Source organism: Dipodomys spectabilis, unplaced genomic scaffold (genome assembly GCF_019054845.1).
Source record: "Dipodomys spectabilis isolate Male_0828 unplaced genomic scaffold, ASM1905484v1 ptg000039l, whole genome shotgun sequence".
Lineage (NCBI taxonomy): Eukaryota > Metazoa > Chordata > Mammalia > Rodentia > Heteromyidae > Dipodomys > Dipodomys spectabilis.
This window is the reverse complement of record NW_024870716.1, coordinates 10,446,778-10,473,003: the sequence shown is the minus strand read 5'-3', so window position 1 is coordinate 10,473,003 and position 26,226 is coordinate 10,446,778. Positions and strand designations below refer to the sequence as shown.

General features: G+C 40.0%; 1 protein-coding gene across 1 annotated transcript in view; it reads right to left on the bottom strand.

Annotated features, from left to right (window-relative positions):
* Window positions 1–26,226, bottom strand: part of Syt10 (synaptotagmin 10) — an 81,595-nt gene that overhangs the window by 38,930 nt on the left and 16,439 nt on the right. The window contains 1 exon segment of the mRNA XM_042677712.1: window positions 15,869–16,226. Coding sequence (XP_042533646.1) covers window positions 15,869–16,226 — 358 coding nt within the window.

Below are 26,226 nucleotides of genomic sequence, written 5' to 3'. Positions count from 1 at the left end.
TTAGAGTCATTCAGGTAGTCTTTACATCTGGATATCTGAATTTCATGGTATAGGGATACAGTCATGTTTTTGTATGGGCACTGAAACTTGAACTCAGGGCCTCACATTCTTGCTCTTGCCATCTTGGCTCAAGTGAAGTACTTGACCATTTGAGCCAGAGCTCCAATTTCAGTTTTTTGGTGACTAATTGGAGCTAAGAGTCTCACAGACTTCTGGCCTGAGCTGGCTTCTTCCATCCTCAGATCTCAGCCTCCTGAGTAGCTAAGATGACAGGTGTGAGCCACCAATGCCAAACTGGGATACAGTTTTGAAAACAAAAACAAAACATAAGTCCACACATGTTATGTGTTAATTATTCCTACAGTTAATTATTTAGTGAAGACAACTAAATGAATATTTACTTTCAAAGAGCTATATAGCTTTGACAGCCTACATGAGTATTTTTCCTCCTTTTTTTTCCCCTTTTTATATCATGCAATAGGTTTCAACCTCTCTTAGGACAAAACAGAATGTAGAAGTTTAGAATATGGTGCCAAAATAACCCAGCTTTAAAAAAATTACTCCTGGTCATTATTGCCATTTATATCTAATCAACATTTTCATAATCTTAAATACTTAAACTTAACATGTTCTGAATTCTTTGTTTACACTTCCTCCTTGCCTTATTTCTAGCATCAACGCTGCCGGAAGACATGTTTCTCCCAAGCTGAGTTGCAGATCTTTTGTTCTTAGTGCTCCTAAGTCTGCCCGTCAGATGAATCATCTGTTTGGGGGTCTGTAATTATTGTCTTGAATCTGAATCTCCAGATACATCCCAGCTACACAAGCTTTTAATGCCGGATCTCTGCAACTCCAGTATACATTCCTCTACCCATGTCCTGATTCCACCCCAAACTCAGCACAAACTTGTCATTTTCTCCATTTACTGCTCAAACCAGGTCTCCCTCCTATAGTCTCTGACAATAGCACTGACATTGTGTGCGTGTGTGTGTGTATGTGTGCGTGCACATGCGCACGCGCATATTGGTATGTGGCTTGAACTCAAGGCCTGAAATCTAATCCATAGCTTTTTCTGCTCAAGCCAGGAACTCTACCACTTGAGCCATACCTCTATTTGTGGCTCTTTGCTGGTTCACTGGCCATAAGAGTCTGATGGATGGGTACTCTTCTGACCTGGCTGGCTTTGAATCTTGGTCCGAGGACCTCAGATTCCTGAGTAGCTAGGACTACAGCACCTTGCAGATTTTTCTAATAAAAGCTAACATCATGGGTACTCCAAGCACAGATGTATAATTTTTTTATTGTCTAGAACCTTATGTGATCCTAAGAAAAGCTTACTATCCCACAAAGACACGAGGTACAGAGAAGTGTCTTATTCAGCATGGGAAGAGCTACATTTAAATTAGATAGGGAGTATGGATCTGTGGCACACTGTATATCATACTATGTAGTCATATCTATGGTTCTACTGTTGGGTTTTTGTTGTTTGTTTTGTTTTGCTTTGTGGTCTGTCCTGGAGCTTGAATTCGGGGCCTGGGTGCTGTCTCTGAGCTCTTCAGCTCAAGGCAAGCGCTCTACCATTGGAGCCACAGCACCACTTCTGGGTTGGTGGTTCATTGGAGATAAGAGTGTCATGGACTTTCCTGCCTGAGCTGGCTTTGAACTGCGATCCTCAGATCTCAGCCTCCTGAGTAGCTAGGATTATAGGCGTGAGCCACCAGTGCCCGGCTCATGGCTCTCCTGTTTAATTAAATTATTTCAAAAATTTGTCATCATCAAGTAGCCATATAAAATATGAAAGGAATTATATACTTTATATAACTCTTCCCTTGTCAACATTACATATAACATACTTATGTAATCTGGTAAGATCTGAAGTCTCTGTGGTTTGAAATAGCTTGAGATATATTTTTAGACATGTTTTTTTCCCACCGCTTTGACTAGTTACCAACAATTGAAAGAGAACAAAGATGTTTAATTTGTTAAGATTATGAGTATATATTATGTAAAAAATCATTCAAGTTTATTATTATATGACATTTAATAAGAAAGGACATTTATTTTGTAAAGAGTAGTTAAGTAATACTTTTATACAATGCATATTTCATATATTTAAAAATGACTAAATTTAATTATAACTGAATAATTATTTTTATGTGAACACATACACTAGGACTACATTATCTTAGGTGAGGAAATTAGTTTAAAATTAAAAATATGCTTGATTTAAGATAAATATTTTAGTTTCTAGCATTAAGTATTAGATATGAGTCTTTGTTGTTGTTGTGCCAGTACAAGGGCTTGGACTTGGGGCCTGGTATTGTTTTTACTCACTCAAGGCTGACACTCTACCACTTGAGCCACAGCTCCACTTCTGGCTCCTTGCTGCCTTGTTGATGAATTGGAGATAAGAATCTCATGGATTTTTCTGCCTAGGCTGACTTTGAACCTTGATTCTCAGATCTCAGCCTCTTGAGTAGCAAGGATGACAGGTGTGAGCCACTAGCCGTTTATGTATTTCTCTCTCTCTCTCTTTCTATCTCTCTAGCTAGTTATCAATATCTATCTATCGTTAGTCTGTATGAAATAGATCTTAAAGTAACCTGTTTTCTTAGATCCATTCCACTTGAACTCACTAAAGGTATCATGAAATGAATTTTGACTTTGAACTTAGCCAGATATAAAAATCTAGAGCCTAAATTCCATTCAAGGAAAGCTCAGAGGGAATTTAAGAAAATAACAAGAATAAAAAATGAACATAGGCCCGGTACTGGTGGCTCATCCCTGTCATCCTAGCTACTCTAAAAGCTGAGCTCTGAGGACTGCAGTTCAAAGCCAGCCCAGGCAGGAAAGCCCGTAAGACCCTTGGTTCCAATTAGCCACCAGAAAACTGGAAGTGGCCTGTGGCTCAAGTGGTAGAATGTTATCCTTGAACAAAAGGAGCTCAAAGATAGAGCCCAGGCCCTGAGTTCAAGTCCAATGACTGACTAAACAAGAAAAAAAAAAAGAATACAGGTTGTGTATATTATTATGAAGCAGTGTAGGGATCTAGTCTAATTCAGTTTGTATCATCAGCATTCCTCTGGTATTATTTGGAATCGTTGGTTGAATAAATATGCTAATCTTACTGTGAAAATCATTTTTGTTTGTGCAACATGATTTTTGAGTTTTGCGAACAAAATCACTAAAGAAATTAATTCCTCGTCTTATAGGCATATTCTATAATTTCACAGTCATACTCTTCAGTATAATAAAACTTTAATCTTTCCTTCCCTGAAAAATGAGACATTTCTTCTTTAGACCTCTGAATATAATTTGTGCCAGCTGTAAACCTCTTATACTAGAAATCAAAGCTAGAAAGGCTCTTCTAATCGGATAAAACGACATAGTAACATTTTTGTTCTTGTAAGTCAGTGTCTTAATTATAGGGTAAATAATGTGTATTCAAAGTCACAATTGAGCTACTCAGTTAAAAAAGCCTTAATTATTACAATGTTAAACTATTACCATGACAACACAAGATCTGCTTTTTCATCTTGCCTCTCCTCTCTGTCTCTCTCTGTATCTCTGTCTTTGTGTTGCGTTTCTGTTTCTGTCTCTCTGTCTCCATCTTTGTGTCTCTGTGTTATGTGTCTGTCTCTGAATCTCTGTGTGTGTTTCTCTGTGCTACTGTGTTGTGTGTCTCCCTGTTTTTCTGTTTCTCTGAGTCTCAATGTGTGTCTGTCTGTCTCTGTGTCTCTCTTCTTTTTCTCAGTCTTTTTGCTTCCCTCCTCCTCTTGGCATTGTGTCTCAAAATGAAAGCAATTAGTGGCTACATTGGCTCATACAAGTATCCAACCAACCAAAGTGCAAGGTGCTAATTCTATTCATAGCCTTCAAACCAAGAGTTGAGCTGCCATTTAGGTCCTGGGGGGGGTGGGGGGAGCGGGGTATGGTATTGAATCACACTCAGCTGCCTTATATAGGGAAGGTAGCTTAACTTGTATGACCTTTATTTTCCTCACTTATGAAAAAGATCTTTCTGCTGGGTGCTTGTAGATCATGTCTACTTACTTAGGAAGCTGAGATCTGAGAATCATGGTTCAAAACCAAACCAGGCAGGAAAATCTTTGAGACTCTTTATCTCCAAACACACACATACATAAACACATACACACACACACACAAGCTGTAAGTGGAGCTGTGGTTCAAGTGGTAGAGTGCCAGCTATGAACAAAAAGTATGTATATATAAAAGTCTCGGGGACAGAGCCTATACCTGAGTTCAAGCCCCAAGATCAACACCAAAACCACAACAACAGCACAAACCCCAAAAAACTACCATAGAGTAATGATCAAATAATGATCAAATGTGTGTGTGAGCGTGTGTGCCTGTATGTATGCATGCATGTGTGCATGCACACACACACACATGCACACTGTTATTGGAACTTGAGCCTCTATCTCTCACTTAACTTTTTCACTCAAGGCTGGTACTCTACTACTTGAGCCACACCTCCACTTCTGGCTGGTTAATTGGACTTGTCTTTCCCAGGCTGGCTACAATCCTTAACCTTCAGATCTCAGCCTCCTGAGTGTCTAGGATTACAGGGGTGAGCCACCAGTGCCCAGCATGATCTAACAGAATGAATAATGCAGGAGCTACCATTAAGTGTTCCCAAAGGGGACAGGAGAGGAAATGATATGTAGTATGCAGATGATGATTCTTCGATTCTGGCTTTCCATCGAAGGACTGGTTAGTGACTCTAACACCAATCAGAAAGACAACTACCAGGATGAAAGTGTTGGGAAGAGAACAGGTGATATGGGGGATGGCCTGTGGAAGGCTTCTGCTCTTTTCTCCAATTATTTATTTAGTTATTTATTTGAAATGAAAAGTAAAGTCACAGATTAAAACTAAGTCCAAGGTAAGAGGAGTTGGAAGAAAGCAGAGAAGGTATGAAGTAGTGTTGGGAATCTGGATGATGGAAAGGAAAATGGGCAATTGTAGAGTATGAAGTATGAATGTGGTCATGAATTTAAAGTGGGTCAGTGGGTCAGTGGCAGTTGCTCTTTATGTTTGTATGTTTTTTTTCCACTCCAGAAATATTTACTTTCACTGGGGCTTCAAGATAAGGACTGTATTCTTGCTTTGTAATTAAGAGAATTGGAGATTCATGCAAGCGGTTGATGCTAATGACTGCTGACCATGAGGTTGAAACTGAGAAGAGGAAAGTATTATAATAATCCAAGAGCTGGTGGCTCATGCCTGTCATCCTATCTACTCAAGAGGCTGAGATCTGAGGATCGTGATTAGAAGCCAGCCTTGGCAGGAAAGCCTGTGAGATTCTTATTTCCAATTAACCACCAAAAAACTGGAAGCAGAGTTGTGGTTCAATGGTAGAGTGTCAGCCTTGAGTAAAAGGAAGCTCAGGGACAACACCTAGGCCCTGAATTCAAGCCCCAGGACCAGCACACACACACAAAACAAAGCCAGAAGTGAGGCTTTGGTGTTAGAGTGCCAGTCCTGAGGGTAAAAACCAAGGGATAGTGCCTACGCCCTGAGTTCATGCCCCAACATGGCACAAAATCAGCAGCATCATCATTCCCAAGTATGTAATATAACAAAATGCATTTAAATTACCTACTTTTATTCTCTACAGAGAAATTATTGGCATTTGTACATTAATAACATAGATTAAAGAAGAGGTTATTCTAAAAACACTTCCTTTGACATCACTCCATACTAAAAATTGATACTATAATGAAGAACGATAAGCAGATGATTTTGACGAGCATATACCCAAAGAAATGTCTGTGAAGTAATTTGATTGGAAAATATGTCTCGGTAGTTTTTAAACTACAAATAATGTTCTGTGAACATGCTTCTCATATATATTTCAACTTAGAATGAAGTCATACCCATCAAATATTCTCAGTAATACATGACCAAAATAACAAATCTGAGAGCTTATTCTACAGTAAAACAAGATTCCCTACAAGCTCTTTAGGCCTTAATTATATATGTAAACTCGAAATTTCTGTATGCATTCTAACATTTTAGAGCCTTTCTATTTAAACCTCCATGAGTCTGGCTCCTGATGAGGTGTGCTCTGTTTTAGAGAGCTGAATTCCCCTGCTGTCCTCTGGAACTTTCTAAATGTCCATTTGATTTCAAGGATATTGTAATTGATGGAATCAAAGAACCATTTTTCATACCTATATTCCATTATCCAAATTGTGTGTGTGTGTGTGTGTGTGTGTGTGTGTGTGTGTGTGTGTGTGTGTGTGTGTATGATGGCCCTGGGGCTTGAACTCAGGGCCTGTATACTATCATGAGCCTTTCTACCACTTGAGCCACAGCTCCACTGCTGGCTTTTTGGTGGCTAATTGGAGATAAGAGTCTCACAGACTTTCCTACTTCAGTTGGCTTTGAACCATGATCCTCAGATCTCATCCTCCTGAATACCTAGGATTACGGGCAGGAGCTATGGGCACCCGACCTCTCAAACCTTTTTAATACACTTTGGTCTTTATAAGGGAAGAGGCTAAGTATTACTCCTTTCTATATGCATTTCATCACAATCATATTCTGGACCAAGAAAACACCTGTTAGATTTTTATGAAAATAATGTACTCTAAGTTTCTTGTGACTGGTGATATGAAATTTCCCAGGAGTTATTTGTTTTTTTTTGGGGGGGTGGGGGGAGTCTGGTCGTGGGGCCTGAACTCTGGGCCTGGGAACTGTCCCTCAGCTCTTCAGCTCAAGGCTAGCGCTTTTATCACTTGAGCCACAGCGCCACTTCCGGCTTTTTTTTTTCCTTATGTGGTGCTGAGGAATCGAACCCAGGGCCTCAGGCATGCAAGGCAAGCGCTCTACCACTGAGCCACCTTCCCAGCCCTCCCAGGAATTATTTGTATTATAAAGAATAAACAGCCAAGCAAGAAGCTGGTAGCTCATGCCTCCTAATTAGGAGGCTAAGATCTAAGGTTTAGAATTTAAAGCCTGAAGGAAAGTCTGTGAACTGCTTATCTCTAATTAACCAGCAAAAAGCTGGAAATGGAAGTGTGACCCAAATAGTAGAGTGTCAAATTCTATTATACAAAGCAAAAACTCTAAAAGCACACAAGCCCTAAGTTTATGCCCTAGTCTACACACACACACACACACACACACACACACACACACACACACACACACACACACACACACACACACACCAGTCAACTTTTTAGTAATGCTTATATAGAAGAAACAAAACTTACTAGTGCCAGAAGATAAACTCTCCAAGTCTGGGTCTATTTTGTCTGGCTTGGTGCAGAGTTACCCCATTTCAAAACACTTGGTGTTTCATTTGGAACTAGCTTGTATAACATCGTGTTTTTCTTTTCTTTTCTTTTTCTTTTTACAATGACTTGGAACAAAAAAAATTCATTTTTTTCTCTCCTTTGAGAGAAATTTAATGTTGAAAAATTCCTTAACAGTAATTAAGATGATCTAATCCTGCTTATTTTTTCAATATATATTATATATCACATATTTCCTCCTTTTCCTTACAACCAAGAACACCCATTATTCTTTCTGACATTGTGTGATGGTTTTATGAATGACTCTTCTAATCAACCATAGCTAATTATAAATCTTCTACACCCCCTAGAACATGAGTCAGTGATTATTCCTTCAGTGTATCCTCCTGCTTTTGTTCTTGTCCAAATGGATCCCTCATTATGCCTCTTAATTATTTCCAGCAAGAACCTAGAATTCTCACACACAGTGACACATCTGTCTATAATTCCTCATTTTCAACAGATTAGTTTGCCACTGATGATTTCACTCTTTTTTTTTGTTTGTATACAAATGGTTGTGGTTTATTCTGTTTATTTCTGTCAGAAACAGGAAAGGAAACAAGGGGTGAGTTCCAGGACAAGATGGGTGCCAGCTTCCAATCATTTGCTCTCAGCAAAGACTCATAGAAGCAGCAGTTCTGCACAGCAACAATGCAGCAAAGAGCTGCGCCCGCTCTGCCCAAATGAACTTTGCATCCAGAGTTTTTATGAAGGCCTCACAAGGAGCCACCCATAATTTGCGTAGATAGCCTTTCTGAAGTATATATACACATTTTATAGCTCCCTAGATAAAAAGCAAACAAACACGTATTTATCACAAATCATTCTATTAGCATAAACTTTTCTGACCAAATTACTATCAAGTGGCTGAAAGCCATACATCTCTCATCAGGAAGAATGCTCTAAGGGCTCACTGATAATTTCTTGTATACTGGCCAAGAGTGGGTCCTGAAGACATATCTGTCTTATGATTGTGCAGCATTTAAGTAGTATTGCTCTGCTTAACTTTCCCATATGCTCAATATTGAAAGCTGGATCTAAAACTGCAAATGTAGGAAATCAACATATAAATCTAGATGTATAGTTACAGAGAAATAGAACACTAATCTCAGGGCTATACAAAGCTACAATACATAACAATCACTTTAGTCTTGACTACAAATGATAGACAATTTCACTCATTACACTATCAATGAATGCACAGAATAGTGCCTCTCATTCTCAGCCTGTCAGTACACCATCATCAACCTTCTTCTCAGATCAGCGCAGTGTCATCTCAACCCTGGATGCCTGTAACTGAGCAAAACGAAGTGCAATAATGACCAACCAATCAAAAGCCTTCATTTAATGCTTATTATGCCCCTACACCTTGCTGGAAATTAGGAAGGCATAAAAGTAGGCCACACTCTCTTGTTCTTTGTGTAAGTAATAAGACACTATAACTAATTGTGAGGTTGTAACTACAAATTTAAATAGTAAGATTATAACTGGGGAGAGGAAGTAGACTCTCGGGTACAGTTTCTATAAGGATCTTAAGAGTAGATTAAAAAAAAGTTCACTACTTAGACAAGGAAAATAGCACAAGCACACAGAGGTAAATATAGTCAAGGTTTTCAGAAGGGTGATGACAAAGCTGAACTCCCTTCTTGTGTAGAACCATGAAAGACCTATTGGCATAGGCAATACAGGAGGATACATCCATTTACTAATTTTTAATACCCATTTCCTGTGTCTCTGTGGCACTGTGTAAGCAACCACAACCATAACCGCAAAACCTTAATACAGAAGTGAATACAGTAGACATGTATGTATGAATGTGCATGAATGTAGGTTTGATTTCTCCGTATCTTGGGGAAAAGTTGGCACTGGAGCTGAATAATTTGAATAATATTGTATTCTCCACCCCAAGTGTCCAACTGGACTTCATAAACAACTATGAAATTTTCTTTCTCTCCATACTAAGGTAATTTCTAGTGTGGTGATGTAATTAATGCTAATGAGGGGTTTTGAGAAGTAAAAAAATAAATCAAGTTTTTGATGAGAAATGCATTTCAAAGCCAAATAGATTTAGAATTATGAATCTTGTCATTCAAGTAAAAAAATTCAGAATTCTAGATTTTTTCCTGCTTTTTGGGGGTGGGGTGGTATGAGGCTGATATTAGGGTTTAAACTCAGGACCTGAGCTTTGTCCTTTAGCTTTTTCATGGAAGGTTGGCACACTCTACTTCTTAAGCCACAGCTCCTCTTCCAGCTGGTTACTTGGAGATAAGAGTCTCATGGATTTTCATGTCTGGGCTGGCTTTGAACTGTGGTCTTCAGATCTCGCCCTTTGAGTAACAAGGATTGCAGGTGTGATACCCCAGCACCTGGCTACAATTCCAGACTTCTAATTGCATAGAAGAGAAGGAAGATCCCTTGATTTTCCAACTCTAAACTACTAGTCTTCAGCTGAATTTGCAACCAACATCTCTAGTTGCCAAAAATTTTTTTTTCCTTCGCAATCTGGATAAATTTGAATTCTTACTCCAGCCAACTGCATAACTTCAAGCAATATTTATAATCTCTCTGGGTTTTTGTAAACTCAGAACTAATAGGGATAATTAATAATATTACTTTATGCAGATTGATGATAGATTAGCAGAATGTCTGTCTTGGCAAAGTGATAAAGTTGCAAGTGTTCAAAATGAATTATTTAAGTGGGCACCAGTGGCTCATGCCTGTAAATATTAGCTACTCAGGAGGCTGAGATCTGAGGACTGTGGTTCAAAGCCAGGCAAGAAGTTCCCATAAGACTCTTACCTCCAATTAACCACTCAAAAACCTCAAGTAGTGTTATGACTCAAGTGGTAGAGTGCAAGTCTTGAGCACAAACAGGCTCAGGGACAATGCCCAGAACCTGGGATCAAGCCCACAACCACCACCACCAACAACAAAAAAATTGTGGACAGAAGGGAACCTTACTTCATTGTTGGTGGGAATGTAAACTCATTCATCCACTTTGGAAAGTAGTATGGAGGTTCCTCAAAAGACTCCACATAGAACTCCCCTATGACCCAGCAATCCCACTTTTGGGCATTTACCCAAATGTTTACAAACAAGACCACACTAAAGCTACCAGCACAACTATGTTTATTGCAGCATTATTTACTATAGCTAAGATATGGAACCAACCCAGATGCCCCTCAGTAGATGAATGGATCAAGAAAATGTGGTATATATACACAATGAAATTCTCTGCCTCCATCAGAAAGAATGACATTGCCCATTTGTTAGGAAATGGAAAGACTTGGAAAAAATTATATTAAGTGAAGTAAGCCAAGCCCAAAGAAACATAGGTCCCATGGTTTCCCTTATTTGCAATATCTAGTATATCTCTGAGTCAAGCAGAAAAGGTCAGATAAGGTGATGTTAGGGAAATGAACCCTAAGATATGTATTCAAATGTTTTCTTTTTCTTTCATGCATTTGTTTCTAGCGCATTTATAAGATTATTTCTTTGTTGCTTTGTGTGTCCCTCCCCCACAGTATAACCCCTGCTTTCACTGTATTTGTTATCGGTATAATTTGTGTAGGGGAAGGGGAAAAACAAGTCATTTAAATAAGGATACAGGTGGATCCGTTGCAACAATGAGAAGTACAAGTTGTCATGTCGAAAACGAACTTTACAACTTTGTGGGGGGGGTGGAGGATTGGGTGGGAGGGCCGGGGAGGCTGGGAAGGGATGGGAAGGGGAAACAAAGGAGGAGGCTACAATGCTTGATAAGAAATGTACTCATTATCTTGCCCATGTAATTGTAACCCCTCTGTACAGTATGTTCACAATAAAAAATAAATAACAATTTAAAAAAATTCATTTATCTCTTCCTTGCCTAGCCACTCATGTAAACACAGAACTTCAAAGAAACAGATGAAATGATAGCAAAGTTCTGGCAAAACTATGAATTTGTGTTGTATTTTTTCCTCTCAGAAAATACTAGATATGTACAATCTAATTCCATGTTTTTGAAGATTGACAGAAGGTTTTCTGACATAATCACTGTTTTGGTCACATAATTACTGAGAAATCATGGATAAAATGACATATCTTGATTGTGCCAAGCCAATTCATACCAAAGCCACATCTTTACATAGTGTGTGGGTGTTGTTTTTTTTTTTTTTATCAGTACCTAGGCTTAAACTCAGAGTTTCAGTCAGTTTGCTTGTTTGCTCTTGGCTGGTGCTCTACCACTTGCGCCACAACTCCAACTCAGCTTTTTGCTGGTTAATTGGAGATGGAGTCTTGAGAAATTTTCTGCCTATGCTGGTTTTTAACTATGATCCTCTGGGGTCAGCCTTTTGAATAGCAAGGATCACAGAAATGAGCCACCAGTGCCTGGCTTTGTACATGTTTTGTTCAAGAATTTATTCTTTCATTCTCCCATAGCTTAGGGCAATCAGTCTTACAATACTGAACAGAAAATATAATATAACTAGAATATTGTTTGAGGTTTCTGAAAAACATAGGCTACCTTAAATTTCTTTACAAATTAAGTTTTCCTATGTAAGGTATACTCACCAACTGAAAGAAGTTGAATAAATATTACTGTCATTAATATAGTACTCTTTAATCCTTAGTTTACTTTTTTCCTTGGTTTTAGATGCCGGTTGCCTCTATTATCAGTGGTAAATTAAAACCTGGATATATTGAACAATACTGGATATAATATTAGTTAATGCATTGGCATGTTTTGGATATAGTGAAAGTTCCAGAAGTAATTCATAACCATTTCTTTTCACTATGCCAGTGCTGAGGCTTGAACTCAGAGTCTAGGTGTTGTCCCTTAGCTTTTTTCCCTCAAGGCTGAAGCTCTATCAATTTGAGTCACAAATCCGCTGCTAGGTTTTACTAGCAAATTGGAGATAAGACTCACATGAAATTTTCTATCCAGGCTGGCTTTGAAGCACAATCCTTCTGTCTCAGCCTCCTGAGTGGCTAGGATGACAGGTGTGAGCCACCAGTGTCTAGCTGAGTTTATAAGTTTTAATTTGGTTACTTTCCTGACTCGTGTAAGGAATTCTCAGTCTATTCTGCTTGTTTGCAGTCAGCGTATGGCTCACTCTTCCTTCTGTCCCCCCATATTTCCACCTTGTATTTGCTACCTGCCTTGCAGTCACTTACTGCATATCTGGTTATCAAACATACTGCTATAACACAGCGATGTTTGTGCTCCAGTAACCTTACATGGCAGCCATGCACTACCTCACAGTACATAGCATGATGTAAGCATTGCATCTTCTCACAGCATCACAAGAAGAAAGGTGAACACAGTACATGGTATGAGAGACCGAAGGCACACAACTGTCATTACAATATATTGTTGTTCTCATTCTGTTTCATTATTGGTCATTTCTATTCATCTCTTAACTATTTCTAAGTTACCAATTCAATGTTATCACAGTTATGAATGCAAGGGGAAAGTGCATCCATTTTCCTTATTTATTAGCTTGGTGCTTACAGGCATCTGGAAAAAATTTCAGGACATCTCTGCAGATAAAGGGTAGCACTGGCATTATTTATTTATTTATTTATTGGGTCGGTTGTGGGGCCTGAACTCTGGGCCTGGGCGCTGTCCCTCAGCTCTTCAGCTCAAGGCTAGCACTCTACCACTTGAGCCACAGCACCACTTCCGGCTTTTTTCTTTTTGCTTATGTGGTGCTGAGGAATCAAACCCAGGGCCTCATGCATACAAGGCAAGCGCTCTACCACTGAGCCACCTTCCCAGCCCTTTTATTTACTTATTTTTTTGTCAGTTGTGGGGCTTGAACTCTGGACTTGGACGCTGTCCTTCAGCTCTTCAGCTCAAGGTGAGCACTCTAGTGCTTGAGCTACAGTACCACTTCCAGTTTTCTAGTGGTTTTTTGGAGATAAGAGTCTCATGGACATTCCTGCGCAGGCTGGCTTTGAACTGTGACCCTCAGATCTCAGCCTCCTGAGTAGCTAAGATTACAGGCGTGAGCCACTGGCACCTGTCTAGCATTGGCATTTTTAAATGTTTTGCTGTTTAATTCAATATTAGTATCAAATCCAAGTACTGGTGGCTCACACCTGTCATCCTAAGTATTCAGGATACTGAAATCTGAAAATCACAGTTCAAAGCCAGCCCAGCACAAATGTTCTTGCAACTCTTATCTCCAATATACTAACAATAAGCTAGAAATGGAGACATGATTCAACAAGTATAGCAGCAGCCTTGAATGAAAAAGCCAAGAGTGAACAAGAGACCCTAAGTTCAAGCTCAGTACCAGTCTACACAGAAAATTAAATAGAATATTTTTATTATAGATTAAATATAATATTTTGTCACAATTTTCAGGGATTGTAGTAAAGATGATCAAGGAACTACATGAGTCACCTTCACCCAGATTACACACATTGGGACAATGTTTTAGAAAAGAGTAAATTCAGCTGGTGCTGGTGGCTTGCAATCCTAGCTACTCAGGAGGCTAAGATATGAAGATCATGGTTCAAAGCCAGCCCTAGGCAGGAAAGTCTGTGAGACTCTTATCTCCAATTAACCATCAAAAAGCCAGAAGTGGAGCTGTGGCTCAAGTGTTAGAGTGTTAGGCTTGAGCAAGAAAGCTCAGGAATAGCACCCAGACCCTGAGTTCAATACCCAGGACTGGCACAAAAAGAAAAAAAAAAAGGAAAGAAAAGAGCAACTCCTCCTACATACCTGTTTTATTCATTTTTAGGACATGTAAAAAACAAATATTTTGGAAAGTTATTATATAACCAAAGTATCCATAATTAAAATGAACATTTATTGGCTTATATTATCACAAAAATAATTGTTAAAATGTCAAATGCCACTGTTTAGAAAAAGTTAGCAATGAAATAAGTATGAGGCATGCCGTGATTGTCACATAAAAAAGAATCCTCCAGGGCTGGGAAGGTGGCTCAGTGGTAGAGCACTTGCCTTGCATGCATGAGGCCCTGGGTTCAATTCCCCAGCACCACATAAGCAAAAAGGAAAAAAGCCGGAAGTAGTGCTATGGCTCAAGTGGTAGAGCGCTAGCCTTGAAATGAAGAGCTGAGGGACAGCGCCCAGGCCCAGTGTTCAGGCCCACGACCGGACCCAAAAAAAAAAAAAAAAAGAATCCTCCATCTATCTTCCTGAGCCTGAAGTTCCCTATCTGAAAGGATAACAAAAATTCCTGTTCTCCTTCTAGAATGGATTTATTTATAAATACAAATCCTCTTTTATCTTCACAAAAGGTATGTTGAATAGCCCTTCAGGCCTAGCAAACAAACATGACCCAGTTTTCCAATTTGACACATTTGTAAACCCACAAAAGTATGTCATGGCAGACAGCGTTGATGCACCCCGGGCTTGGAGAGGTAGGAGGGTTAGTTTAGGAGGGAATTTAGTTAGTGAGAAACATGGGCTCACATCCTACAAATTAGCTTTGGAATTCACCCTGCCTTAAAATAAAACCAGATGCTATTGTGTAAACCAGATGCTATTGTGTGAACCAGAGAGAAATTGCCACTGTCATGCTGTCATTTAAGGATGGATATATACTTAGCAGAACAAAATACCTCTTCATTTTTTTTTTTTTTTTGGTGCTGTCCTGGGCTTGAATCAGGGCCTAGGTTGCTTTTCTTGAGCTTTTTTGCTCAATGCAAGTGCTGTACCATTTGAGCTACAGCTCTACTTGTGGCTCTTTTTTATTTTTTTTTTTTGTTGTTGTTTAATTGAAGATAAAGAGTCTCACAGACTTTTCTGCTTGAGCTGGCTTTGAATCATGATCTTCATAGCTTAGCCTCTTGAGTAGCTAGGATTACAGGTTCTTGGCTTGGATCTCATCGTGAATACCATTTGAATATACTATGGCAGATTATTATTATTACTATTTTGTGTGTGTTGGTACTGGGACTTGAACTCAGGGCCTTGTACTCTCCCTTAACTTTTTTCCACTCAAGGCTGATACTCTACCACTTGAGCCAGACTTCCAATTCTGTCTTCTTTTTTCTTTGCTAGCTAATTGGAGGTAAGAATCTCACAAACTTTTCTGTCCAGATAGCTTTGAACCATGATCCTCAGATCTCAACCTACAGAGTTGCTGGGACTGTGTAAGTCACTGGTGCAGCTTGATTAATTTTCTTCCAATGAGTATTTTTGGGTTTTGTCTCCTTTCTCCTCCCTGACTGGAAACTTGGAATTTCTCTTAATAAAGACTTGTATGGAAGTCCTCACTATGAGATTTTTGTACTCATGAGTGACTTTTCTGTTTCTAGAGTAAGTGCTAATTCTAGATTAAACATTGGTCTTTGTTAATGGGATCATGAACTACTACATGGTTCCTAATCTTTAGGACCTCCATGCTATACATTTCACATGCCTGTTTGGTATTTTTCCCCACTACTTCTTGGTTGATGAAACTAAACTGAAAAGATTCTACATTACTGCTTTCCTAAGTTCCTTGCTCTTCTGAAATCAACACAGACACACAGACACAGACACACATACACACATGCACGAGTGTGTATTTATCTTTCCTTACCGGGAGGAAGATGTTGGCTCAGTCGTCTGTCTTTGCACGCGTGAATGTTTAATTAAATGTTCTTTTAAAGCTGTTTGGACTTCGGCTGGGATGTCAGGGGAAGTGTGGCTGATTTTGATTGCGGGCTCCATAGCTTTTACCGCGGGCTTTTCTTGTTCTTGGTCTTCTTTTTTCTCTTCCGTCTCCAAGACTTGGGTGGGAGCCTGGGAAGGGCTCTGTGGAGCTGCACTTGCACTGGGGGCAACAGGTTTGCTTTTCCAGCAAGGCCAGCACAACTTCCAGAACACAAAAAGTGAGACCACTAACAGAGCCAGCCCACAGAAGCTCACCACAACGGCTAACAGGCTGACAGAAATATCTGCAAAAAAAAAAAAAAGGGTGACAATGGAAAGAAATATTCATCAGTATTGTGCACCACAAGGCAGAAAGAGGGAGGTATGAAAGATACCTGGAAAGTCTCATTCCAGTTAAGAGTCTTCCTCTGTGTGCAGGAAAAGCCTGATGCATGCATGCTAGCTCCCAGTACACCACAAAGGACTTAAGATTTTTTGAGGCTGTGTGGGTCCAGGGGCCTGGGTGCTGTCCTTGAGCTTTTTGGCTCAAGGCTAGTGCTTTAGCACTTGTGCTACAGTTGCATTTTTGGCTTTTTGTGGTTAACTGGTGATAAGTGTCTCGCAGACTTTCCTGATTGGCCTGGTTTTGAACTGTGATCCTCAGATTTCTGCCTCCTGAGTACTGGGATTCTAGATGTGAGCCACCGGCATCTGTGTTAGCCCAATGAGCTACTTGCCCATATCTTAGCACGCTTCTTCCCCTTCCCATAGCTTAGCATGCTCCTTTCCTAGGCAACACTAGGCCCATTTAGTAAAGGCAGGAAATAATCAGCCTCCAGCCCTCCCCCTCCCTTTACCTTGAGATGGCATTCCTCTGGGGCAGCCATCACCATATAAGGAAGCAAGATCCCTTAGAGTAACCAGCAGCTGGAGGCCCCTTATCTACTACTGAGGAAGCAGCCATAAATCCTAGTCCGCCATGATGAAGCCCCTGGGCCTCACGTCCACACTAGGGTCTCCACCTCCTAAATCTTGTAGGTTATAAAAGGTCACCCAACACCAGACACAATAGCTGGTGCTTCTTCTCTCTTGTGAGAAGGAGTCTTGTTGGTCCCTTTACTGGCAATAAACCTTTTCTTTGTTCTTTGTACCTGGATGGTTTTCTGGCAAAGTCTAATTCACTCTAACAACCTGGCTATGGGACCCTTGGTTTTGTAAGTCAATGCTGCCAATCTGCCATATGCCATGAAGCTACTGATGGCTTCGTTGTTGGTCTAAAGAGAACTCACTCATTGTCTAAGCTGAGCATAGTCTTAAACAGTTATATAACTTGCTTATTAAAAGATCAGTGAGAGTTACACAGTTCTGTAGTCTTAAGTGCTACATAATTACTTACATTATATAACTCTGGGAAAAAAATCTGCTCTTAGCCAGGGCTGGTGGCTTACACCTATAATCCTAGGTACTTAGGAGGCTGAGATCTGAGGACCACAGTTCAAAATCAACTGGGGCAGGAAAGTCTGTGAGGCTCTTATCTCCAATTAACTAGCAAAACGTCAGAAGTAGGACTGTAGCTCAAGTTAGAGTTAGTGTCAAGCAAAAGAGCTCAGGGACAGTGCCCAGGCCTTGGATTCAATCCCCTTGACCAGCACACACACACACACACACACACACACACACACACACACACACACACACACACACACACACACACACACACAAGCTATATCTAACCCAAACCCTCTCCTCAATTTTCTTAGTTTCATAGGCTATGCATTACATATTATGAATGCATATTCTGCACTGCATATTATGGTTCCTCCCTTTGGGAGTCTCCCCCCTCCCTTTGACTCCTCCACCTTCAGCACCTTTCAAATGCCAATGTCCTGGTATTCATGTGAGTCATTTTTTTTCTAAGGAGTTACCTGCTTGAATTCTTCCCTACAAATACCATAGTTCATACATTTGTGTACAATTGCATACAACACTGTATGGGTTTACTCCATAGAGGAAATGTGAATCAAAACAACACTGAGATCTCATCTCACCCAGGCTAGAATGGCCATCATCAAGAATATGAATAACAGATGCTGGACAGGATGTGCGGGAGAAAGAACCCTAACACACTATTTGTGGGAATGTAAACATATTCAACCACTCTAGAAAGCAGTGTGAAAGTTTCTAAAAACACAAAAAACAACAACAGAAATACCCTAAACCTAGCCAGGTGAGCTGGGTGGCTCACGCCTGTAATCCTAGCTACTTAGGAGGCTGAGATCTGAGGATCACAGTTCAAAGCCAACCCCAGCAGAAAATCCATGAGACTCTATCTCCATTTAACCACCAGAAAACTGGAAGCAGAGCTGCAGCTCCAGTAATAGATCTCAGGGGCAGCACTCATGCCCTCAGTTCAAACTTCAGGACTGAGGGGAAAAAAAAACCACCAAAAAGCTACACATAGAACTACCCTATGATACTACAATTCCACATTGGGCATTTATCTGAAAGATTAAGTCAGGGACATGATAACTTATATAGGTCTCTAGGCATTTGCACACAGGAGGATATTCTTAGGAGAGGATCACAATGGCACAATCCCTATGTGTCTCTAATCATATAAAATAATATTTATCAGAACAAATTCCAGGAAACAGGAACAAGAGGTTTTATCTTTGGTGCTGTTTTTCTTTTCCTTTTGTCTTGTCTGTTCATGTATCTGTCTTTATGAAGGTATGGTGGGTCACAGGAATGTAGTGACAAAGGGTGAACAAATGCAGCAGTGGTACTCACTAGACACTATGTGGGTGGAGATGGGAGGGAAAAACTTGGAGAGAGCCAGGGAAGGGGTGACATTGTCCAAAGGGAAATGAACTCTTTTTCTGGCTTATATATATATCACCTTTATTATAACAATTAAAAACGAATGAAAAAGAAGATTAGTCAGGAGACACTAAATCCACCAGCAAATCATCTTCATTATAGCACTATTTCCCTTAGCCATGGTTTGGAATAAGCCCAGATGCCCCTCAGTGGATAAATGGATTTAAAAAACATGGTACATATACACAATGAATTTTACTCATCCATTAGGAAAAATATTACATCATTTGCAAAGAAATGGGTGGACCTGGAAAAATTATATTAAGTAAGCCAGTCAGGCCTAGAAAGAGAAAGGATGTATATTTTTCTCTCATATGTGGAAGCTAGAACTAATTTATAAATGTGCGTGCCTAGGGTTTACTTCTTAAGTTACTAAGTATGATCTATGCCTGTTCTCTAAATTTTATACATTAAACTCCTAACTGAGCTAGGTTGCTCATTCCTGTAATCCTGGCTACTCAGGAGGCTGAGATCTAAGGATCTCTGTTTGAGGTCAGCCCTGGAGCAGGAAAGTCTGTGAGATTCTCCTCTCCAATAAAGTACTCAAAAAAGGCTAGAAGTAGTGCAGTAGCTTAAGTGGCAGAGCACTAGCCTTGAGCATAAAGAGGCTCAGGGACAGCGCCAAGGCCCTGAGTTCAAGCCCTAGGACTGGCAAACCAAACCAAACAAAATAAAACAAAACTCCTAACCCTCAAGGCAATGATGTTGGGAGATAGACACTTTGGGGAGGTGATGAAGGCTTCAGGACAGAGTCTTCAAGACAGAGATTAGTAACCTTATAAAACAGATCCAAAGGATCTTTTCCATCCTTTAATCCTGGGAGCACACAGCACCATGTTACTATCTATGAAGCAGGTAAAGGGTCCAGCTATAGCTTGAGGGTGTTACAAAGTCCTGTGTTGGAACCGTCATTCCTTGGTTGGGCAGTGCTAGAGGAGGGGGAGAACTTGTTGGAAGGCATCTGTGTCATGGGCCTAAGGCCCTCCTGAATAGCTCTATCATCATGTCTAGATTCTCATCCTTGAAGGGCTAAACTAGTTACTTTCAAGTAGTGTATTACAAAATGTGACTGATCTTCAGTATATATTGTGCAACCCAGATGTTGCCACTTGGTCTGGAAACTATCAGCTTCCAGGATGATGAGCCACAGTGCACTTCCTATCTCCATAAACCACTCATTTGAAAGGTGTTATGATAACAGAATAAGATGAGACAGGCCCTCAGCCACTGAGTCTGCCTGGGACTTCATCTTGAACTTCCCAGCCTCATGATCCACGTAAGTAAGTTTCTATTGTTTTTTTTTTTCTTTTTTTTTTTTTTATGCCAGTACTGGGGCTTGAACTGAGGGCCTCACACTGTCCCTTAAGTTGTTTTGCTCAAGGTGGACATTCTAACACTTGAGCCACATCTCCACTTCCAGATTTTGCTAATTGATTGGAAAAGTCTCAAAGACATTTTTTCCCTGAGTTGACTTAGAATTGTGATCTTCAGATCTTAGCCTCCTGAGCAGCTAGGATTACAGATGTGAGCTATTGGTGCTGTGTTTGTTTCTGTTGTTTACAAGCCACCTAGTTTATGGTATTTATTTGTTATTGTTATTGTTATAACAATCTGGATGGATTAAGATAAATTGTTATCTAGGAATCATCCAAATATTCTTCTAAAATAGTTAAAATAAAAATAATAGTTTATGTTTATTCGAGCTTTACAACATTGGTGGGGGGGGGAGGGGGAGGATTGGGTGGAGGGGGTAGGGGGGAGGCTGGGAAGGGATGTGAAGGGTAAACAAAGGAGGAGGCTGCAATGCTTGATAAGAAATGTACGCATTATCCTGCCCATGTAATTGTAACCCCTCTGTACAGTATGTTCACAAAAATAAAATAAAATTAAAAAAGAAAGAAAGAAATGTATCTCTTTCCTAAAGTAAAAAAAAAAATAGTATATGTTTATTGATATGTTGACTGATAGATGAGTCAAGGATATATGGTTTTAAAAGTTAATAAGCTTTGGTAAATACTGGTCCCCATTCATACCTGTGATTCTAGCTACTCAAGAAACTGAGATATGATGATTCGGATTAAAGGCCAATACTGGCAGAAAAGTCTGTGCAACACTGATTTCCAAAAGGGTAGAATGTCAGCCTTGAGAAAAAAAAGTAGCTGATAGTGGGAGGCCCTGAGTTTAAGCCCTAGTACCAGCAACACACACACACACACACACACACACACACACACACACACACACACACACGCATGCATGCATTAAGAAAATAAATCAGAAAGAAGCCGCAAATCTTCCTTGTATGGAAATTCCAAGCAATTTATGTAGCTCCACCCTCAAGGCTTAAATCTTCACTTGATTTCAGACTGCTGGCCTCTAAGACAGCGAGGAAGTTAAGTTTCCATGATTCAAGCCATCCAGGCTGAATATTTTCCTATAGCCACCCTAATTTACTCATACAATCTAATGATAATAGTCTTTAGGTGACATTCTAATTTTACTAGGGCATATCCCTCCTAGACTTAACCAATGGTAAAAATGAATGGGTTGGTTCATCCCCAGCATTAATAAACAAAACATGTTCTTATAAAACCATAAATATATACAACCATACAACACTTGTGTGTTTATATTGCTGTGGAAAATAATCCAGGAAGAAGCAAGTAGTACTAGAAGAACTGGTGAATTCAGGTTCATTATGCTGGAGAGTCCAGCGTGTAGTAGGAAGACCCCTACTCAGGCAGGCAAGCCCACCTAGTCGTCCGGAGTGACAGAGCCCAGCGCAACAAAGTTGATATTAAAGAAGCAACTTCATTGAGAAGGTTCCTACACTGACGGGCCAGGGCCGCAGCACAGGCTCGGGAGCTGATACTGCGACCCCAAGCGGCCCATGTGCTTAGGTTTTTAAAGGCAAACATCACAAGGCGGAAGCCTGGTCACATAGGCGACCAATGAGATTTTTCACACACCCAAAAGATCGCACAGTCATACCAGACCACACGCAGGTGGCCAGTGAGGTTACACTTTGTCACATAATGTCTGTTTAAACCAGTCTATCATTTTGGGTTTAAATGACTCACAAATTCAACGGTAAAGCAGGCTTAAGGTAAACATACACAAAGGAGTTTAGTGGAGTTTAACATATACATGTGAAAAGGTGGAATTTATAGTAAACTCAGGATGTTGCCAGCAGGCCAGCATGAGCTGGATTACTGGCTACCTGTTTAGTGGGTCAGTCCTTAACAGAACAATGAAGGTGGGTCAAGTCGTTAAGGAGAGGGGGACCTAGAGGCATTCTTTTCATTCCAAGAACTGGCCTGGTTGGAGCCAAGGATTTGTTTTTTTCCACAATCCCTAAAACAAAAACAAAACCTGTAAGGAAGCAGTCCCAGCTCCAGTCTCCTCTCAGGGCCTAGTTCAAGCCGAGTTTTGATACAAAGTCTGAGTCCCAACCAACAGGAATACAATCCTTCTATAGCACTTGCTTTCTGGTTTTGGCTCTGGATAGAGCACAAGTGTTTTGAGTTTTGGTTTGCCCCAATGCCTACAGTTGCTCAGAAATTGCCTGATTCTTCCTTTATGCTAATAAGTTTGAGGATCTGAAAGATATGGACAAATTTATAGCAAATATTGACATGCCCAAAATAAACCAAGATGATTTAAACCAACTTAACAGACTCATGTCAAGCACTGAAATAGAAATAGCAGTAAGAGACCTCCCACCCAAGAAAAGCCCAGGACAGGATAGATTTACAGGTGAATTCTACAAGGCCTTCAAAGTTGAACTCACACCAATACTCCTCCATCTCTTCAATGAAATTGAAAGCAAAAATTCACTACCACACTCATTTTATGAAGCCAGCATAACCCTCATCCCCAAACCTGGCAGGGACACATCAAAGAAAGAGAACTATAGAACCATTTCTTTGATGAATATCAACACAAAACTTCTCAACAAAATCTTGGCCAATCGGTTTCAACAACTCATTAAAAAAATCATACACCACCGTCAAACAGGATTCATTTCAGGAATGCAAAGCTAGTTTAATATATGCAAAACAATTACTATAATTCATCACATCAACAAGAGCAAGGATGATAACCACATGGTTATATCAATAGATGCAGAAAAAGCATTTGACAAGATCCAACACCCATTTATGATGAAATCTCTGGAAAACCTAGGAATCCATGGGACATTCTTCAATATAATAAAGGTTGTATATGACAAACCTATAGCCAGCACTATCCTTAATGGCGAAAAGGTAAAGCCATTTCCTCTAAATTCAGGAACAAGACAAGGATGTCCACTCTTCACTCCTCTTCAACCTAGTATTAGAATGCCTGGCTAGGGCAATAAGACAAGATGCAGACATAAAGGGGATCCAAATAGGGAAAGAAGAAGTAAAACTCTCCTTTGCAGATGACATGATCTTGAATTTGAAGAACCCCATGGACTCCACTCCGAAGTTACTTGAGCTGATCAGAAACTTAGGCAAAATAGCAGGGTATAAAATTAACCCTCAGAAATCAATGGCTTTCCTGTATGCCAATAATGAGAAGAGTGTGGCTGAAATTAGGAAAGCAACTCCATTCGTAATAGCCCCACAAAAAATAAAATACTTAGGAGTGAACGTAACAAAAAAGGTGAAGGTCCTGTATGATGAAACCTTTAAAAACCTGAAAAATGAAATTAAAGCAGAACTAAGGAAGTGGAAAACCCTCCCATGCTCCAGATTGGAAAGATCAACATCATGAAAATGGCAATACTTCCAAAGGCTATCTACAAATTCAATGTGATACCTATCAATATCCCAACCTCACTCTTCAATAAAATAGAAGAAGCAATCCAAAAATACATTTGGAACAATAAAAGACCCCAAACAGCAAAAACACTGGAGGAATATCAATTCCAAATTCCAAACTCTACTGCAAGGCCATAGTAATCAAAACAGCTTGATACTGGCATAAAAACAGACCTGAGGACCAATGGAATAGGACCAAAGACCCAGACATGAACCCACAGACCTATAACCACCTAATCTTTGACAAGGAGCTAAAGAAATAGAATGGAAGAAAGACAGCCTTTCTAGTAACTGGTGCTGGCAAAATTAGTTAATCACCTGTAGAAAACTAAAGCTAGATCAGTATATATCACCATGTACCAGAATCAACTCCAAATGGATCAAAGACCTCAAAATAAAAGCATACTCCATGAAAATATTACAGGAAGGAATAGGAGAAACTCTAGGGCTCCTTGGCACAGGCTGAAATTTTCTTAATAGAGACCCAGAAGCACAACAAATCAAAGAAAGGTTGGACAAATGGGATTGCATGAAACTGCAGAGCTTCTGCAAGGCAAAGGACATAGCTAGCAAGATCAACAGCAAGCCCTCAAACTGGGAGAAGATCTTCACTAGCCATACAACAGACAAGGGTCTCATATCTAAAATATACCTGAAACTGAAAACACTAAATCCCCCAACAAGAAATCCTCAAAGAAACAACTTCCTGAGTAATAAATGGGCTAAAGACTTAAAGAGAGACTTCTCTAGAGGAAATAAGAATGACCAGTAGACACATGAAGAAATGCTCAACTTCTCTAGCCATAAAAGAAATGCAAATCAAGACAACACTGAGATTCCATCTCACCCCAGTTAGAATGGCTATAATCAAAAAATCTAGTAACAACAGATGTTGGAGGGACTGTGGCAAAAAGGGAACCCTACTGCATTGTTGGTGGGAGTGAAAACTTGTTCAACCACTCTGGAAAGCTGTATAGAGGTTCCTCAAAAGACTCCACATAGAGCTCCCTTATGACCCAGCAATCCCACTTTGGGGCATTTACCCAAAGAATCACAAACAAGGTCATACCAAAGCTACCAGCACAATCATGTTCATTGCAGCATTATTTACCATAGCCAAGATAGGGAACCAACCCAGATGCCCCTCAGTAGATGAATAGATCAAGAAAATGTGGTATATATACACAATGGAATTCTCTGCCTCCATCAGAAAGAATGACATTGCCCCATTTGTTAGGAAATGGAAAGACTTGGAAAAAGTTATATTAAGTGAAGTAAGCCAAGCCCAAAGAAACAGGTCCATGTTTTCAATGAGTAGTACATGTCTAGGACAAGCAGAGAAGGTCAAAGGCTATGTACATATGACCACATAAGATAATGTTAAGCAAAATGTACCCCAAGACAGGGACACAAGTGGTTTTTTTCTTCTAGCTAATGTTGTTAATGTACTTACAATGTACTATGTGATTCTTTTGTTTCATTTCTATGTTCTTCCCCACGGTATAACCCCTGTTTTCACTGGATTTGATGCCGGTGTTTTGCATCTTGTATATACATTGTTGTGATTTGGGAAGGGGAAAGGATATTGCAGAATGCTTAAATGGGGATGCAGGCTGATCCATTGTGACGACGAGATGTACAGGACACTATGTTGAAAACAAACTTTACAATGTGTGTGGGGGGGGTGCAGGAGGAGTTGGGGAGGTGGGGAAGGAAGTTATGGTAGGGGGAAAACAAAGGAAGAGGTAACAATACTCGGTACGATGTACTCATTACCCTACTAATGTAACTGTAACCCTCTGTACAACATTTTTTACAACATCTCTCTCTCAGAGAGAGAGAGAGAGAGAGAGAAATTACCTGGTTCTGGCAATAGCAGGCTTTTCCTTATGAAACTGAGTTAATTCTGATAATGGCAAGTTGAGCTAGTTCAGGTAAAGGCAGGTTTTTCTTATCAATATATGTGGCTCACTGTCTATTTCTTCCTGCAACTTACATTTTTTATCACCTATACTGTAGATCTAACCTTATGCTAGGGTATAACATTCCACAAGAATCCATCTCTATGCACAGTTAAATTCTGCTCAGTGGTAGATAGTCCAACATAGTGAATACCTTTCTCCTCATAGCTTGTATTTGTGACTTAAAAAAAATTATTATTATTATTTTGGTTGGTCATGGGGCTTGAGCTTTGGGCCTGTGCACTGTTCCTCGGCTCTTCAGCTCAAGGTGAGCGCTCTACCACTTCAGCCACAGTGCCACTAGTGCCCAACCAACATCTTTTCTTTGTTTTTGTTTTTTTTCTTACTCAGGGTATCGGCCTTGAGGAAATAAAAGTCCCTCCAGCCACTGTTCGTAAGAGATGGCATTGACATTCATCTATTTTCATTTTAGGGAAGAGCCCTGTGGAAATCTCTGAGTCTAATTCCATCTTCCTTAGTACGAAGATTTGTCTTCCTAAAATTGCCGTCCTATTCTGTCACTTGAACGACTATAAACTATTTCCTCTAAACCAAAGCACTTTTAAAAGAGAAAGGCTGTGCTATCAATAAAGCCAGGGTAGCAGGTTCTGTCCTTAGAACGGAGATATATAGTCCCTGTGCCTTTCTCAACCTTGCCT